Source organism: Aphelocoma coerulescens, unplaced genomic scaffold (assembly GCF_041296385.1).
Source record: "Aphelocoma coerulescens isolate FSJ_1873_10779 unplaced genomic scaffold, UR_Acoe_1.0 HiC_scaffold_221, whole genome shotgun sequence".
NCBI lineage: Eukaryota > Metazoa > Chordata > Aves > Passeriformes > Corvidae > Aphelocoma > Aphelocoma coerulescens.
Window position 1 is genome coordinate 38,587 of NW_027183567.1, and position 19,244 is coordinate 57,830.

Here is a 19,244-nt window from a genome sequence, read left to right on the forward strand (position 1 = left end):
CCCAGCACCCCAAATCCCACCCCAAATCCTGGCACCCCAAATCCCACCCTGAATCCCAGCACCCCAAATCCCAGCCCAAATCCCACCCTGAATCCCGGCGCCCCGAATCCCGGCACCCCAAATCCCACACCCCAAATCCCACCCTGAATCCCAGCGCCCCAAATCCCACCCCAAATCCCGGCACCCCAAATCCCGGCACCCCAAATCCCACCCCAAATCCCACACCCCAAATCCCGCCCCGAATCCCGGCACCCCAAATCCCGGCACCCCAAATCCCACCCCAAATCCCACACCCCAAATCCCGCCCCGAATCCCGGCACCCCAAATCCCGGCACCCCAAATCCCACACCCCGAATCCCGGCACCCCAAACCCCCACACCCTGAATCCCGGCACCCCAAATCCCACCCCAAATCCCGGTACCCCGAATCCCACCCTGAATCCCGGCACCCCGAATCCCAGCACACTGAATTCCACCCTGAATCCCAGCACCCCAAATCCCGGCACCCCAAATCCCAGCACCCCAAACCCCCACATCCCAAATCCCGGCACCCCAAATCCCACCCTGAATCCCGGCACCCCAAATCCCACCCCAAATCCCGGCACCCCAAACCCCCACATCCCAAATCCCGGCACCCCAAATCCCACCCCAAATCCCGGCACCCCAAATCCCAGCACCCCAAACCCCCACATCCCAAATCCCGGCACCCCAAATCCCACCCCAAATCCCGGCACCCCAAATCCCGGCACCCCAAATCCCCACACCCCAAATCCCCACACCCCAAATCCCGGCACCCCAAATCCCCACACCCCAAATCCCTGCACCCCAAATCCCACCCCGAATCCCAGCCCAAATCCCACCCTGAATCCCGGCACCCCAAATCCCGGCACCCCAAATCCCAGCACCCCAAATCCCGGCACCCCGAATCCCCCTCCCCCAGCCCCACCCACAGCCCTGATTGGTGCTCGGAGGTGCCGGATGGGCCCCGCCCCTCACCCAACCAGGTGAGCGCTGGTTCAACCAGGTGAGCCCCGCCCAGGCCCCGCCCAGCCCCAGGTGTGTCCCAGGGGTGTCCCATGGGTGTCCCAGGGGTGTCCCCAGGTGTGTCCCATGGGTGTCCCCAGGTGTGTCCCAGGGGTGTCCCATGGGTGCCGCAGGTGTGTCCCAGGTGTGTCCCAGGGGTGTCCCATGGGTGTCCCCAGGTGTGTCCCAGGGGTGTCCCATGGGTGTCCCCAGGGGTGTCCCATGGGTGCCCCAGGTGTGTCCCCAGGGGTGTCCCAGGTGTGTCCCCAGGTGTGTCCCAGGGGTGTCCCCAGGGGTGTCCCCAGGTGTGTCCCCAGGGGTGCCCCAGGTGTGTCCCAGGGGTGTCCCAGGGGTGCCCCAGGTGTGTCCCAGGTGTGTCCCAGGTGTGTCCCAGGGGTGTCCCCAGATGTGCCCCCAGGTGTGTCCCAGGTGTGTCCCCAGATGTGCCCCCAGGTGTGTCCCAGGTGTGTCCCAGGGGTGTCCCAGGGGTGTCCCAGGGGTGTCCCATGGGTGTCCCAGGGGTGCCCCAGGTGTGTCCCAGGGGTGCCCCAGGTGTGTCCCATGGGTGCCCCAGGGGTGTCCCAGGTGTGTCCCAAGTGTGCCCCAGGTGTGTCCCAGGGGTGTCCCATGGGTGCCCCAGGTGTGTCCCAAGTGTGCCCCAGGTGTGTCCCAGGGGTGTCCCAGGTGTGTCCCAGGTGTGTCCCATGGGTGCCCCAGGTGTGTCCCAGGGGTGTCCCAGGTGTGTCCCAGGTGTGTCCCATGGGTGCCCCAGGTGTGGCCCCAGGTGTGTCCCAGTTGAGTCCCCAGATGTGTCCCAGGTGTGTCCCCAGGTGTGTCCCAGTTGAGTCCCCAGGTGTGTCCCAGGTGTGTCCCAGGGGTGTCCCAGGTGTGTCCCATGGGTGCCCCAGGTGTCCCCAGGTGTGTCCCCAGGTGTCCCAGATGTGTCCCCAGGTGTGTCCCATGGGTGCCCCAGGTGTGTCCCCAGGGGTGTCCCAGGTGTGTCCCAGGGGTGCCCCAGCTGAGTCCCCAGGTGTGTCCCCAGATGTGCCCCCAGATGTGCCCCCAGGTGTGTCCCAGGTGTGTCCCCAGGTGTGTCCCCAGCTGTGCCCCAGGTGTGCCCCCAGATGTCCCCAGGTGTGCCCCCTCCTCACCAAACCAGGTGATGTGCTTGTTCTCCTGACCTCACCCAGCCCCAGATGTGCCCCCAGCTGTGCCCCCAGCTGTGCCCCCAGGTGTGCCCCCTCCTCACCGAACCAGGTGATGTGTTTGTTCTCCCAGGTGCTGGAGCGGCGGTTGGGCCCCTCGGGGTGCCCCCGGCACGGCGTGCGCCAGAAGGTGTTGACGTGGGCGCCCACGTGGAAGTCGGCGCGGCGCAGCAGCCGCAGCCCCCCGAAGGACTCCTTGGCTGGAGGGACACCACGGGGTCACCTGGGGTCACCAGGGGTCACCACGAGGTCACCTGGGGGTCAGCAGGGGTCACCTGGCCCCGCCCCGCTCACCTTCCGGCAGGTACATGTACACCAGCAGGTTCCGGTCGCGGTCAGACACTGCGGGGACGGCAGGGAAATCATCGGGAGGCACCAAAATCAACCCGAATTGACCCAAATCCACCCAAATTCACCCAAAGCTCAGCCTGAACTCAACCGAAATTCAGCCGAAGTCACCGGAACTCAACACAAAACCAAACTGAACTCAACCAAACCCACCTGAACTCAACCAAACTCAACTGATTCGTCCAAAATCCAACCCAAACCCACCCAAATCCAACCCAAACCCACCCAAACCCAACTGAACTCAACCAAACCCAACTGATTCAACCAAACTCAACCCAAATCCACCCAAATTCACCCAAAGCTCAGCCTAAACTCAACCAAAATTCAGCCAAAGTCACCTGAAACTCAACCCAAACCCAACTGAACTCAACCCAAACCCAACTGATTCATCCCAAATCAACCCAAACCCACCCAAATCCAACCCAAACCCACCCAAAACTCACCTGAACTCAACCTAAACCCAACTGAACTCAACCCAAACCCAACTGATTCATCCCAAATCAATCCAAACCCACCCAAATCCAACCCAAACCCACCCAAAACTCACCTGAACTCAACCCAAACCCAACTGAACTCAACCCAAACCCAACTGAACTCAACCCAAACCCAACTGATTCATCCAAAATCCACCCAAATCCAACCCAAACCCACCCAAAACTCACCTGAATTCAACCCAAACCCAACTGATTCATCCCAAATCAACCTAAACCCACCCAAATCCAACCCAAACCCACCCAAAACTCACCTGAACTCAACCCAAACCCAACTGATTCAACCAAACTCATCCCAAATCCACCCAAATCCACCCAATATTCATCTGAACTCAACCCAAACCCAGCCCAAATTCACCCAAACTCAACTGAACTCATCCAAACTCAACCTAAGCCACCCAAAACTCACCTGAACTCAACCCAAACCCAAAGTCAAGGAATTTCAGCCCAACCCAACTGAACTCAACCCAAACCCAATTAAGTCACCCAAACTCATCCCAAATCCACCCAAATTCACCCAAAGCTCAGCCTGAACTCAACTGAAATTCAGCAAAAGTCACCTGAACTCAACCCAAACCCAACTGAACTCAACCCAAACCCAACTGATTCAACCAAACTCAACTGAACTCAACCAAACTCAACTGATTCATCCCAAATCCACCCAAATCCACCCAAAACTCACCTGAACTCAACCTAAACCCAACTGAACTCAACCAAACTCAACTGATTCATCCAAACTCATCCCAAATCCACCCAAATCCACCCAAAACTCACCTGAACTCAACCCAAACCCAAAGTCAAGGAATTTCAGCCCAACCCAACTGAACTCAACCCAAACCCAATTAAGTCACCCAAACTCAACCCAAATCCACCCAAATTCACCCAAAGCTCAGCCTAAACTCAACCAAAATTCAGCCAAAGTCACCTGAAACTCAACCCAAACCCAACTGATTCATCCCAAATCAACCTAAACCCACCCAAATCCACCCAAAGCCACCCAAAATTCATCTGAACTCAACCCAAACCCAACTGATTCAACCAAACTCATCCCAAATCCAACCCAAACCCACCCAAAACTCACCTGAACTCAACCCAAACCCAACTGAACTCAACCCAAACCCAACTGAACTCAACCCAAACCCAACTGATTCATCCAAAATCCACCCAAACCCACCCAAATCCAACCCAAACCCACCCAAAACTCACCTGAACTCAACCCAAACCCAACTGATTCATCCCAAATCAACCCAAATCCACCCAAAATTCATCTGAACTCAACCCAAACCCAGCCCAAATTCACCCAAGCTCAACTGAACTCATCCAAACTCAACCAAAGCCACCCAAAACTCACCTGAACTCAACCCAAACCCAATTAAGTCACCCAAATTCACCCAAAGCTCAGCCTAAACTCAACTGAAATTCAGCCAAAGTCACCGGAACTCAACCCAAACCCAACTGATTCATCCAAAATCCACCCAAACCCACCCAAATCCAACCCAAACCCACCCAAAACTCACCTGAACTCAACCCAAACCCAACTGATTCATCCCAAATCAACCCAAATCCACCCAAAATTCATCTGAACTCAACCCAAACCCAGCCCAAATTCACCCAAGCTCAACTGAACTCATCCAAACTCAACCAAAGCCACCCAAAACTCACCTGAACTCAACCCAAACCCAATTAAGTCACCCAAATTCACCCAAAGCTCAGCCTAAACTCAACTGAAATTCAGCCAAAGTCACCGGAACTCAACCCAAACCCAACTGATTCATCCAAAATCCACCCAAACCCACCCAAATCCAACCCAAACCCACCCAAAACTCACCTGAACTCAACCCAAACCCAACTGAACTCATCCAAACTCAACCAAAACCACCCAAAACTCAGCCAAAGTCAACTGAACTCAACCCAAACCCAACTGACTCATCCCAAATCCACCCAAATCCAACCCAATCCCACCCAAAACTTGGCTGAACTCAACCCAAACCAACCCAGTCAAGGAATTTCAACCGGACCCAACTGAACGCAACCCAAACCCAACTGATTCATCCAAACTCAACCAAAGCCACCCAAACCCACCCAAATCCAACCCAAACCCACCCAAACTCATCCAAAGCCACCCAAATCCAAGCCAAACCCACCCAAACTCATGCAAAGCCACCCAAATCCAACCCAAACCCACCCAAAACTCACCTGAACTCAACCCAAACCCAATTAAGTCACCCAAACTCATCCCAAATCCACCCAAATTCACCCAAAGCTCAGCCTAAACTCAACCGAAATTCAGCCAAAGCCACCAGAACTCAACCCAAACCCAACTGATTCATCCCAAATCCACCCAAATCCACCCAAAATTCATCTGAACTCAACCCAAACCCAGCCCAAATTCACCCAAGCTCAACTGAACTCATCCAAACTCAACCTAAGCCACCCAAAACTCACCTGAACTCAACCCAAACCCAACTGATTCATCCCAAATCAACCTAAGCCCACCCAAATCCACCCAAACCCACCCAAAACTCACCTGAACTCAACCCAAACCCAACTGATTCAACCAAACTCATCCCAAATCCACCCAAATCCACCCAATATTCATCTGAACTCAACCCAAACCCAGCCCAAATTCACCCAAACTCAACTGAACTCATCCAAACTCAACCTAAGCCACCCAAAACTCACCTGAACTCAACTCAAACCCAAAGTCAAGGAATTTCAGCCCAACCCAACTGAACTCAACCCAAACCCAATTAAGTCACCCAAACTCATCCCAAATCCACCCAAATTCACCCAAAGCTCAGCCTGAACTCAACTGAAATTCAGCAAGTCACCTGAACTCAACCCAAACCCAACTGATTCATCCCAAATCCACCCAAACCCACCCAAATCCAACCCAAACCCACCCAAAACTCACCTGAACTCAACCCAAACCCAACTGATTCATCCCAAATCAACCCAAACCCACCCAAACCCAACTGAACTCAACCCAAACCCAACTGATTCATCCCAAATCAACCCAAACCCACCCAAATCCAACCCAAACCCACCCAAAACTCACCTGAACTCAACCCAAACCCAACTGATTCATCCCAAATCAACCCAAACCCACCCAAATCCAACCCAAACCCACCCAAAACGCACCTGAACTCAACCCAAACCCAACTGATTCAACCCAAATCAACCAAACCCACCCAAATTCACCCAAACCCACCCAAATCCAACCCAAACCCACCCAAAACTCACCTGAACTCAACCCAAACCCAACTGAACTCAACCCAAACCCAACTGATTCATCCAAAATCCACCCAAATCCACCCAAAACTCACCTGCACTCAACCCAAACTCCCCAAATTTCCACCCAACCCGCCCCAAACGTTGCCGCCCCCGTCCCGCCGCCGCCGCCGCCAGCCCCGGCCGTACCCAGGAAGCCGAGCTGGCTGCCGTCCACCATGAAGTCCACGCTGTAAACCTCCAGCGGCTTCGCGTCCTGCCGGGGACACTCCGGTCACCGGCACCGTCCCGGCGCTGCGGGTGGCACCCGGCCGTGCCCCGACACCCCCCAAGTGAGCCCTGAGTGCCCCCCAAGACCCTCGGAGTGACCCTCAGGTGTCCCTCGAAGATCTCCCCAAATGTCCCCCAAAGACCCCTGGGTGTCCTCCAGGAACTTCAGGTGTCCCTCGAAGACCCCCCAAATGTCACCAAACACCCCTGGGTGTCCTCCAGGAGCTTCAGGTGTCCCCCAAAGACCTCCCCAAATGTCCCCAAAGACCTTCAGGTGTCCCTCAGGACCATCAGGTGTCCCTCAGGACCCTCAGGTGTCCCCCAAAGACCCCCCAAATGTCCCCAAAGACCTTTGGGTGCCCTCCAAGAGCTTCAGGTGTCTCCTGAGACCCTCGGGTGCCCCCAAGACCCTCAGGTATCCCTCAAAGACCCCTGGGTGTCCCAAAGACCTTCAGGTGTCTCCTGTGACCCCTGGGTGCCACCAAGACCTTCAGGTGTCCCTCCGGTGTCCCCCCAAAACCCCCCAAATGTCCCCAAAGACCCCTGGGTGTCCCCGAGACCTTCAGGTGTTTCCTGTGACCCTCGGGTGTCCTCCAGGACCTTCAGGTGTCCCCCAAAGACCCCTGGGTGTCCCCAAGACCCTCAGGTATCCCTCAGGACCCTCAAGTGTCCCCCAAAGACCCCTGGGTGTCCCCAAAGACCCTCAGGTGTCCCAAAGACCATCAGGTGTCTCTCAAAGACCCCCCCAAATGTCCCCAAACACCCCTGGGTGTCCCCCAAGACCCTCAGGTGTCCCAAAGACCATCAGGTGTCTCTCAAAGACCCCCCCAAATGTCCCCAAACACCCCTGGGTGTCCCCCAAGACCCTCAGGTGTCTCCTGTGACCCCTCGGGTGTCCTCCAGGACCTTCAGGTGTCCCTCAGGGCCCTCAGGTGTCCCCCAAAGACCCCTGGGTGTCCTCCAAGAGCTTCAGGTGTCCCTCAAAGACCTCCCCAAATGTCCCCAAGACCTTCAGGTGTCCTTCAGGTGTCTCCTGTGAGCCCTGGGTGTCCTCCAGGACCTTCAGGTGTCCCTCAAAGACCCCCCAAATGTCCCCAAACACCCCTGGGTGTCCTCCAGGACCTTCAGGTGTCCCTCAGGTGTCTCCTGTGAGCCTCAGGTGCTCTCCAGGACCTTCAGGTGTCCCTCAGGTGTCTCCTGTGACCCCTGGGTGTCACCAAGACCTTCAGGGATCCCCCAAAGACCCCCCAAATGTCCCCAAAGAGCCCTGGGTGTCCCCAAGACCCTCAGGTGTCCCTCAGCACCCTCAGGTGTCCCCCAAAGACCCCCCCCCAATGTCCCCAAGACCTTCAGGTGTCCCCAAGACCCTCAGGTATCTCCTGTGTCCCCTGGGTGCTCTCCAGGACCTTCAGGTGTCCCTCAGGTGTCTCCTGTGAGCCCTGGGTGTCCTCCAGGACCTTCAGGTGTCCCTCAGGACCCTCAGGTGCCCCTCAAAGACCCCCCAAATGTCCCCAAAGACCTCTGGGTGTCCCCAAGACCCTCAGGTGTCCCTCAGCACCCTCAGGTGTCCCTCGGAGACCTCCCCAAACGTCCCCAAAGACCCCTGGGTGCTCTCCAGGACCTTCAGGTGTCCCTCAGGACCCTCAGGTGTCCCCCAAAGACCCCTGGGTGTCCCCAAGACCTTCAGGTGTCTCCTGTGACCCCTGGGTGTCCTCCAGGACCTTCAGGTGTCCCTCAGCACCCTCAGGTGTCCCCCAAAGACCCCTGGGTGTCCTCCAGGAGCTTCAGGTGTCCCCCAAAGACCCCTGGGTGTCCCCAAGACCTTCAGGTGTCCCTCAGCACCCTCAGGTGTCCCCCAAAGACCCCCCCCAATGTCCCCGAAGACCCCTGGGTGTCCCCAAGACCTTCAGGTGTCTCCTGTGAGCCCTGGGTGTCCTCCAGGACCCTCAGGTGTCACCTGGGAGTCTCCCAGCACCCCTGGGTGTCACTTGTGACCCTCAGGACCTTCAGTGTCCCCTGTGACCCCCAGGTGGCCCTGGGACGGGTTTGGTGGCCCTGGGGGGGGGGGGGGGGTTAGTGGCCTGGTGGCCCCATGGGAGGGATCTTGTGGCCCAATGGTCCTATGGGTGGTTTGGTGGCCTGGTAGCCCCATGGGAGGGGTTTGATGGCCCTGGTGGGCGATTTGGTGGCCCAGTAGGAGCATAGGAGGGGTTTGATAGCCCCAGTGGCTGGTCCGGTGGCCCAGTAACCCCATGGGAGGGGTTTGCTGGCCCCATGGACGGTTCAGTGGCCCAGTGACCCCATAGGAGAGGTTTGGTGGCCCCATGGACGGTTTAGTGGCCCAGTAACCCTATGGGAGCGGTTTCGTGGCCCCGTGGGCAGTTTGGTGGCCTGGTAACCCCATGGGAAGGGTTTGGTGGCCCAGTAACCCCATGGGAGATGTTTGGTGGCCCCGATGACCCCATAAGAGAGATTTGGTGACCCCGTTGGCAGTTCGGTGGCCCAGCAACCCCATAGAAGAGGTTTGGTGGCCCTGTGGGCAGTTCAGTGGCCCCATAACCTCATGGGAGGTGTTTGGTGGCCCAGCACCCCCATAGGAGAGGTTTGATAGCCCCGTGGGCGCTTTGGTGGCCCAGTAACCCCATGGGAGAGGTTTGGTGGCCCCGATGACCCCATAGGAGAGGTCTGAGGACCCTGTGGGGAGTTTGGTGGCCCAGTAACCCCATAGGAGACGTTTGTTGGCCCTGTGGGCAGTTTGGTGGCCCGGTAACCCCACGGGAGTGGTTTGGTGGCCCCATGGGCGGTTTGGCGGCCCAGTAACCCCATAAGAGATGTTTGATGGCCCCGTAGGCGGTTCAGTGGCCCGGTAACCCCATGGGAGGCGTTTGATGGCCCTGTGGGCAGTTCGGTGGCCCGGTAACCCCATGGGAGAGGTTTGATGGGCTAGTAACCCCATAGGAGAGGTTTGAGGACCCCGTGGGGAGTTTGGTGGCCCAGTAACCCCATGGGAGCGCTTTGGTGGCCCTGTGGGCAGTTCGGTGGCCTGGTAACCCCATGGGAGAGGTTTGAGGACCCCGTGGGGAGTTTGGTGGCCCAGTAACCCCATAGGAGAGGTTTGGTGGCCCTGTGGGCGCTTTGGTGGCCCAATAACCCCATAGCAGAGGTTTGGTGGCCCAGTAACCCCATGGGAGAGGTTTGGTGGCCCAGTAACCCCATAGGAGCACTTTGGTGGCCCTGTGGGCGCTTTGGTGGCCCAATAACCCCATGGGAGAGGTTTGGTGGCCCAGTAACCCCATGGGAGAGGTTTGGTGGCCCAGTAACCCCATAGGAGCGCTTGGGTGGCCCCGTGGGCGCTTTGGTGGCCCAATAACCCCATGGGAGAGGTTTGGTGGCCCAGTAACCCCATGGGAGAGCTTTGGTGGCCCCGTGGGCGCTTTGGTGGCCCAATAACCCCATAGCAGAGGTTTGGTGGCCCAGGGGCCGGTTTGGTGGCCCAATAACCCCATGGGAGCGCTTTGGTGGCCCCGTGGGCGCTTTGGTGGCCCAATAACCCCATGGGAGAGGTTTGGTGGCCCCGTGGGCGCTTTGGTGGCCCAATAACCCCATAGCAGAGGTTTGGTGGCCCAGGGGCCGCTTTGGTGGCCCAATAACCCCATAGCAGAGGTTTGGTGGCCCAGGGGCCGCTTTGGTGGCCCAATAACCCCATAGCAGAGGTTTGGTGGCCCTGTGGGCGCTTTGGTGGCCCAGCAACCCCATAGCAGAGCTTTGGTGGCCCAGTGGCTGGTTTGGTGGCCCAGTGGCTGGTTTGGTGGCCCAGTAACCCCATAGGAGTGCTTTGGTGGCCCTGTGGGCGCTTTGGTGGCCCAATAACCCCATGGGAGAGGTTTGTTGGCCCAGTAACCCCATGGGAGCGCTTTGGTGGCCCCGTGGGCGCTTTGGTGGCCCAATAACCCCATAGCAGAGGTTTGGTGGCCCAGGGGCCGGTTTGGTGGCCCAATAACCCCATGGGAGCGCTTTGGTAGCCCCGTGGGTGCTTTGGTGGCCCAATAACCCCATGGGAGCGCTTTGGTAGCCCCGTGGACGCTTTGGTGGCCCAATAACCCCATGGGAGAGGTTTGGTGGCCCCGTGGGCGCTTTGGTGGCCCAATAACCCCATAGCAAAGGTTTGGTGGCCCTGTGGGCGCTTTGGTGGCCCAGCAACCCCATAGCAGAGCTTTGGTGGCCCAGTGGCTGGTTTGGTGGCCCAGTGGCTGGTTTGGTGGCCCAGTAACCCCATAGGAGTGCTTTGGTGGCCCTGTGGGCGCTTTGGTGGCCCAATAACCCCATGGGAGAGGTTTGGTGGCCCAGTAACCCCATGGGAGCGCTTTGGTGGCCCCGTGGGTGCTTTGGTGGCCCAATAACCCCATAGCAAAGGTTTGGTGGCCCTGTGGGCGCTTTGGTGGCCCAGCAACCCCATAGCAGAGCTTTGGTGGCCCAGTGGCTGGTTTGGTGGCCCAGTGGCTGGTTTGGTGGCCCAGTAACCCCATGGGAGCGCTTTGGTAGCCCCGTGAGCGCTTTGGTGGCCCAATAACCCCATGGGAGCGCTTTGGTAGCCCCGTGGGCGCTTTGGTGGCCCAATAACCCCATAGCAGAGCTTTGGTGGCCCTGTGAGCGCTTTGGTGGCCCAGTGGCTGGTTTGGTGGCCCAGTGGCTGGTTTGGTGGCCCAATAACCCCATGGGAGCGCTTTGGTGGCCCTGTGAGCGCTTTGGTGGCCCAATAACCCCATGGGAGCGCTTTGGTGGCCCCGTGGGCGCTTTGGTGGCCCAATAACCCCATGGGAGCGCTTTGGTAGCCCTGTGAGCGCTTTGGTGGCCCAATAACCCCATGGGAGCGCTTTGGTAGCCCCGTGGGCGCTTTGGTGGCCCAATAACCTCATAGCAGAGGTTTGGTGCCCCAGTGGCCGGTTTGGTGGCCCAGTAACCCCATGGGAGCGCTTTGGTGGCCCCGTGGGCGCTTTGGTGGCCCAATAACCCCATGGGAGAGGTTTTGTGGCCCAGTAACCCCATAGAAGCGCTTTGGTGGCCCTGTGTGTGCTTTGGTGGCCCAATAATCCCATGGGAGAGGTTTGGTGGCCCAGTAACCCCATGGGAGCGCTTTGGTAGCCCTGTGGGCGCTTTGGTGGCCCAATAACCCCATAGCAGAGGTTTGGTGGCCCAGGGGCCGGTTCGGTGGCCCGGCGGCTCACCCGGCTGACGAGGGACAGGGTCTTGCTCTCCTCCTGGTAGCGCAGCAGCGAGATGCTCTTCATGAGGTCGGCGGCCAGGATGAAGCTCTTGACGCTGATCATCTGGTGGATGTAGAGCTGCGTGTCGATGAAGGCCATGCCCGTCAGCTCGTTGTCCTTCAGGCTCCACAGGAAGATCTGGGTGGGCACAGGGACACCTCGAGGTCACCCTGGTGGTCCTTGACACCCCCTTGGTGGCCATTGACACCCCCTTGGTGGCCCCTTGGGTCACCAAACTCAACCCAACCAACGTTGAGTGGCCACCAACGTTGACTTGTTGTCCTTCAGGCTCCACAAGAAGATCTGGGCGGGCACAGGGACACCTCGAGGTCACCGTGGTGGTCCTTGACACCCCCTTGGTGGCCCTTGACACCCCCTTGGTGGTCCTTGACACCCCCTTGGTGGCCCCTTGGGTCACCAAATTGAACTCAACCAACGTTGAGTGGCCACCAACATTCACTCATTGACCCTCATGGGGACAGGGACACATCGAGGTCACTGTGGTGGCCCTTAACACCCCCTTGATGATCCTTGACACCCCCTTGGTGGCCCTTGACACCCCCTTGGTGGCCCCTTGGGTCACCAAATTGAACTCAACCAACGTTGAGTGGCCACCAACGTTGACTCGTTGTCCTTCAGGCTACACAAGAAGATCCAAGGGGAGACAGGAACACCTCGAGGTCACCATAGAGGTCCTTGACACCCCCTTGGTGGCCCCTTGGGTCACCAAACCCAACCCAACCAACGTTGAGTGGCCACCAACATTGACTCATTGACCCTCATGGGGACAGGGACACATCGAGGTCACTGTGGTGGCCCTTAACACCCCCTTGATGATCCTTGACACCCCCTTGGTGGCCCTTGACACCCCCTTGGTGGCCCTTGACACCCCCTTGGTGGCCCCTTGGGTCACCAAACCCAACCCAACCGACGTTGAGTGGCCACCAACGTTGACTTGTTGTCCTTCAGGCTCCACAAGAAGATCTGGGCGGGCACAGGGACACCTCGAGGTCACCGTGGTGGTCCTTGACACCCCCTTGGTGGCCCTTGACACCCCCTTGGTGGCCCCTTGGGTCACCAAACCCAACCCAACCAACGTTGAGTGGCCACCAACGTTGACTTGTTGTCCTTCAGGCTCCACAAGAAGATCTGGGCGGGCACAGGGACACCTCGAGGTCACCGTGGTGGTCCTTGACACCCCCTTGGTGGCCCTTGACACCCCCTTGGTGGTCCTTGACACCCCCTTGGTGGCCCCTTGGGTCACCAAATTGAACTCAACCAACGTTGAGTGGCCACCAACATTCACTCATTGACCCTCATGGGGACAGGGACACATCGAGGTCACTGTGGTGGCCCTTAACACCCCCTTGATGATCCTTGACACCCCCTTGGTGGCCCTTGACACCCCCTTGGTGGCCCCTTGGGTCACCAAATTGAACTCAACCAACGTTGAGTGGCCACCAACGTTGACTCGTTGTCCTTCAGGCTACACAAGAAGATCCAAGGGGAGACAGGAACACCTCGAGGTCACCATAGAGGTCCTTGACACCCCCTTGGTGGCCCCTTGGGTCACCAAACCCAACCCAACCAACGTTGAGTGGCCACCAACATTGACTCATTGACCCTCATGGGGACAGGGACACATCGAGGTCACTGTGGTGGCCCTTAACACCCCCTTGATGATCCTTGACACCCCCTTGGTGGCCCTTGACACCCCCTTGGTGGCCCTTGACACCCCCTTGGTGGCCCCTTGGGTCACCAAACCCAACCCAACCGACGTTGAGTGGCCACCAACGTTGACTTGTTGTCCTTCAGGCTCCACAAGAAGATCTGGGCGGGCACAGGGACACCTCGAGGTCACCGTGGTGGTCCTTGACACCCCCTTGGTGGCCCTTGACACCCCCTTGGTGGCCCCTTGGGTCACCAAACCCAACCCAACCAACGTTGAGTGGCCACCAACGTTGACTTGTTGTCCTTCAGGCTCCACAAGAAGATCTGGGCGGGCACAGGGACACCTCGAGGTCACCGTGGTGGTCCTTGACACCCCCTTGGTGGCCCTTGACACCCCCTTGGTGGTCCTTGACACCCCCTTGGTGGCCCCTTGGGTCACCAAATTGAACTCAACCAACGTTGAGTGGCCACCAACATTCACTCATTGACCCTCATGGGGACAGGGACACATCGAGGTCACTGTGGTGGCCCTTAACACCCCCTTGATGATCCTTGACACCCCCTTGGTGGCCCTTGACACCCCCTTGGTGGCCCCTTGGGTCACCAAATTGAACTCAACCAACGTTGAGTGGCCACCAACGTTGACTCGTTGTCCTTCAGGCTACACAAGAAGATCCAAGGGGAGACAGGAACACCTCGAGGTCACCATAGAGGTCCTTGACACCCCCTTGGTGGCCCCTTGGGTCACCAAACCCAACCCAACCAACGTTGAGTGGCCACCAACGTTGACTTGTTGTCCTTCAGGCTCCACAAGAAGATCTGGGCGGGCACAGGGACACCTCGAGGTCACCGTGGTGGTCCTTGACACCCCCTTGGTGGCCCTTGACACCCCCTTGGTGGTCCTTGACACCCCCTTGGTGGCCCCTTGGGTCACCAAACCCAACCCAACCAACGTTGAGTGGCCACCAACGTTGACTTGTTGTCCTTCAGGCTACACAAGAAGATCCAAAAGGAGACAGGAACACCTTGAGGTCACCATGGTGGCCCTTGACACCCCCTTGGTGGCCCTTGACACCCCCTTGGTGGCCCCTTGGGTCACCAAACCCAACCCAACCAACGTTGAGTGGCCACCAACATTGACTCGTTGACCCTCAGGATCCCCAGGAGGATCTCATGGGGACAAGGACACCTCGAGGCCACCGTGGAGGTGCCCCCAGGTGTGCCCAGGTGCCCCCAGGTGTGCCCAGGTGCCCAGGTACCTTCTGGCCGATGGCAGACACCAGGTAGCCGTGGCAGTGGCACAGGGTGGTCACTGGCGTGTGCCCAGGTGTACCCAGGTGTGCCCAGGTGTGTGCCCAGATGTACCCAGATGTACCCAGGTGTGCTCAGGTGTACCCCAGGTGTGCCCAGGTGCCCCCCAGGTGCCCGCAGTACCTTCTGGCCAATGGCAAACACCAGGTAGCCATGGCAGTGGCACAGGGCGGTCACTGGTGTGTACCCAGGTGTGCCCAGGTGTGTACCCAGGTGTACCCAGGTGTGCTCAGGTGTGTACCCAGGTGTGCCTAGGTGCCCGCAGTACCTTCTGGCCGATGGCAGACACCAGGTAGCCGTGGCAGTGGCACAGGGCGGTCACTGGTGTGTGCCCTGGTGTGTGCCCAGGTGTGTACCCAGGTGTGCTCAGGTGTACCCAGGTGTGTGCCCAGGTGTACCCAGGTGTGCCCAGGTGTGCCCAGGTGCCCCCAGGTGTGCCCAGGTGTACCCCAGGTGCCCGCAGGTGTGCCCAGGTGCCCGCAGTACCTTCTGGCCGATGGCAGACACCAGGTAGCCGCGGCAGTGGCACAGGGCGGTCACGGGTGTGTGCCCAGGTGTACCCCAGGTGTACTCAGGTGTGTACCCAGGTGTGCCCAGGTGTGCCCAGGTGCCCCCCAGGTACCTTCTGGCCGATGGCAGACACCAGGTAGCCGTGGCAGTGGCACAGGGCGGTTACTGGTGTGTGCCCAGGTGTGCCCAGGCGTGTACCCAGGTATACCCAGGTGTACCCAGGTGTGCCCAGGTGCCCCCCAGGTGCCCAGGTACCTTCTGGCCGATGGCAGACACCAGGTAGCCGTGGCAGTGCACAGGGCCGTCACTGGTGTGTGCCCAGGTGTACCCAGGTGTACCCCGGGTGTGTGCCCAGGTGTACCCAGGTGTGCTCAGGTGTGTACCCAGGTGTACCCAGGTGTACCCAGGTGCTCCCAGGTGTACCCAGGTGCCCCCCAGGTGCCCCCCAGGTACCTTCTGGCCGATGGCAGACACCAGGTAGCCGCGGCAGTGGCACAGGGCGGTCACGGGTGCGTGCCCAGGTGTACCCCAGGTGTACTCAGGTATGTACCCAGGTGTACCCAGGTGTGCCCAGGTGCCCCCCAGGTGCCCCCCAGGTACCTTCTGGCCGATGGCAGACACCAGGTAGCCGTGGCAGTGGCACAGGGCCGTCACTGGTGTGTGCCCAGGTGTACCCAGGTGTGCCCCGGGTGTGTGCCCAGGTGTACCCAGGTGTGCCCAGGTGTGTACCCAGGTGTACCCAGGTGTGCCCAGGTGTACCCAGGGATATCCAGGTGTGCCCAGGTGCCCCCCAGGTGCCCCCCAGGTACCTTCTGGCCGATGGCAGACACCAGGTAGCCGTGGCAGTGGCACAGGGCGGTCACTGGTGTGTGCCCAGGTGTACCCCAGGTGTGCCCAGGTGCCCCCCAGGTGCCCCCCAGGTACCTTCTGGCCGATGGCAGACACCAGGTAGCCGTGGCAGTGGCACAGGGCGGTCACTGGTGTGTGCCCAGGTGTGCCCAGGTGCCCCCCAGGTGCCCAGGTACCTTCTGGCCGATGGCAGACACCAGGTAGCCGTGGCAGTGGCACAGGGCGGTCACTGGTGTGTGCCCAGGCGTGTGCCCAGGTGCCCCCCAGGTGCCCCCCAGGTGCCCCCCAGGTACCTTCTGGCCGATGGCAGACACCAGGTAGCCGTGGCAGTGGCACAGGGCGGTCACGGGTGTGTACCCAGGTGTACCCCAGCTGTACCCAGGTGTACCCAGGTGTACCCAGGTGTACCCAGGTGCCCCCCAGGTACCTTCTGGCCGATGGCAGACACCAGGTAGCCGCGGCAGTGGCACAGGGCGGTCACGGGTGCGTGCCCAGGTGTACCCCAGGTGTACTCAGGTATGTACCCAGGTGTACCCAGGTGTGCCCAGGTGCCCCCCAGGTGCCCCCCAGGTACCTTCTGGCCGATGGCAGACACCAGGTAGCCGTGGCAGTGGCACAGGGCCGTCACTGGTGTGTGCCCAGGTGTACCCAGGTGTGCCCCGGGTGTGTGCCCAGGTGTACCCAGGTGTGCCCAGGTGTGTACCCAGGTGTACCCAGGTGTGCCCAGGTGTACCCAGGGATATCCAGGTGTGCCCAGGTGCCCCCCAGGTGCCCCCCAGGTACCTTCTGGCCGATGGCAGACACCAGGTAGCCGTGGCAGTGGCACAGGGCGGTCACTGGTGTGTGCCCAGGTGTACCCCAGGTGTGCCCAGGTGCCCCCCAGGTGCCCCCCAGGTACCTTCTGGCCGATGGCAGACACCAGGTAGCCGTGGCAGTGGCACAGGGCGGTCACTGGTGTGTGCCCAGGTGTGCCCAGGTGCCCCCCAGGTGCCCAGGTACCTTCTGGCCGATGGCAGACACCAGGTAGCCGTGGCAGTGGCACAGGGCGGTCACTGGTGTGTGCCCAGGCGTGTGCCCAGGTGCCCCCCAGGTGCCCCCCAGGTGCCCCCCAGGTACCTTCTGGCCGATGGCAGACACCAGGTAGCCGTGGCAGTGGCACAGGGCGGTCACGGGTGTGTACCCAGGTGTACCCCAGCTGTACCCAGGTGTACCCAGGTGTACCCAGGTGTACCCAGGTGCCCCCCAGGTACCTTCTGGCCGATGGCAGACACCAGGTAGCCGTGGCAGTGGCACAGGGCGGTCACGGGTGTGTGCCCAGGTGTACCCCAGGTGTACTCAGGTGTGTACCCAGGTGTACCCAGGTGCCCCCAGGTGTGCCCAGGTGTACCCAGGTGTGCCCAGGTGCCCCCCAGGTGCACGCAGTACCTTCTGGCCGATGGCAGACACCAGGTAGCCGTGGCAGTGGCACAGGGCGGTCACTGGTGTGTGCCCAGGTGTGTACCCAGGTGTGCCCAGGTGTACCCAGGTGTACCCAGGTGCCCCCCAGGTGTACCCAGGTGCCCCCCAGGTACCTTCTGGCCGATGGCAGACACCAGGTAGCCGTGGCAGTGGCACAGGGCGGTCACGGGGCCCTTCTGCTCCTTCTCGTAGAGCACCTTGAACTTGTTCTTGGTCAGGGGCTGCCCCGGCTCGGGCACCACCTCGATCACGTCCAGGATCAGGATCTGGGCACGGGGAGGGGGGTCAGGGGTTCATGCCCACAGGTGTGCCCGGGCACCTCCCAGGTGTGTCCTGGCAACCCCCAGGTGTGCCCTGGCACCCCCCAGGTGAGTCCTTAGAGAGCCCAGGTGAGTCCTGGCACCCCCCAGGTGTGCCCTGGCACCCCCCACGTGAGTCCTAAGAGAGCCCAGGTGAGTCCTGGCACCCCCCAGGTGAGTCCTGGCACCTCCCAGGTGTGCCCTGGCACTGCCCAAGTGAGTCCTGGCAACCCCCAGGTGTGCCCTGGCTACCCCCAGGTGTGTCCTGGCACCCCCCCATTGAGTCCTGGCACTCTCCAGGTGTGTCCCAACACCTCCCAGGTGTGCCCTGGCACCACCCAGGTGAGTCCTGGCAACCCCCAGGTGTGCCCTGGCAACCCCCAGGTGAGTCCTGATAGAGCCCCAAGTTAGTCCTGGCAACCCCCAGGTGAGTCCTGGCACCCCCCAGCTGTGCCCTGCCACCCCCCAAGTGTGCCCTGCCACCCCCCAGTTGAGTCCTGGCACTCTCCAGGTGTGTCCCGACACCTCCCAGGTGTGCCCTGGCACCACTCAGGTGAGTCCTGGCACCCTCCCAGGTGAGTCCTGAGAGAGCCCAGGTGAGTCCTGGCACCCTCCAGCTGTGTCCTGGCACCCCCCAGGTGAGTCCTGGCACCCCCCAGGTGTCACCCCAGACCCCCCCGTGGTGTCCCCAGCATCCCCTGAGCACCTTCAGAACCCCCAGGTATCCCCCAGGTGTGCCCAGGTGCCCCCCAGCTGTGCCCAGGTACCCCCAGGTGTGCCCAGGTACCCCCCAGGTATCCCCAGGTGCCCCCCAGGTGTGCCCAGGTCCTCCCAGGTGTGCCTAGGTGTCCCCCAGCTGTGCCCGGGTACCCCCAGGTGTGCCCAAGTATCCCCCGGGTGCCCCCCCAGATATGCCCAGGTACCCCCAGGTGCCCCCCAGCCATTCCCAGGTACCCTCAGGTGTGCCCAGATATCCCCAGGTGTGCCCAGGTATCCTCCAGGTGCTCCCCAGGTACCCCCAAGTGCGCCCAGGTGCCCCCAGGTATTCCCAGGTACCCCAGGTGTGCCCAGGTACCCCCAGGTGTGCCCAGGTACCCCCAGGTGCCCCCCCCAGGTATTCCCAGGTACCCCAGGTGTGCCCAGGTACCCCCAGGTGTGCCTAGGTACCCCCAGGTGCCCCCCCAGATATGCCCAGGTACCCCAGGTGTGCCCAGGTATCCCCCAGGTGCCCCCCAGGTACCCCCAAGTGCGCCCAGGTGCCCCCAGGTACCCCCCAGGTGTGCCTAGGTACCCCCAGGTGCCCCCCCCAGGTGTG

The 19,244-nt window shown here is 60.4% G+C and overlaps 1 protein-coding gene across 1 annotated transcript in view; it reads right to left on the reverse strand.

The window, feature by feature from the left end:
* CPSF1 (cleavage and polyadenylation specific factor 1) overlaps nucleotides 1–19,244 on the reverse strand; it is a 124,350-nt gene that overhangs the window by 5,486 nt on the left and 99,620 nt on the right. The window contains exons 30-34 of the mRNA XM_068999090.1: nucleotides 17,744–17,896; nucleotides 11,793–11,969; nucleotides 6,487–6,553; nucleotides 2,522–2,569; nucleotides 2,272–2,427 (exon numbers count right to left, since the gene is read on the reverse strand). Of these exons, the coding sequence (XP_068855191.1) occupies nucleotides 2,272–2,427; nucleotides 2,522–2,569; nucleotides 6,487–6,553; nucleotides 11,793–11,969; nucleotides 17,744–17,896 (601 nt within the window). The remainder of the gene's footprint in view (nucleotides 1–2,271; nucleotides 2,428–2,521; nucleotides 2,570–6,486; nucleotides 6,554–11,792; nucleotides 11,970–17,743; nucleotides 17,897–19,244) is intronic.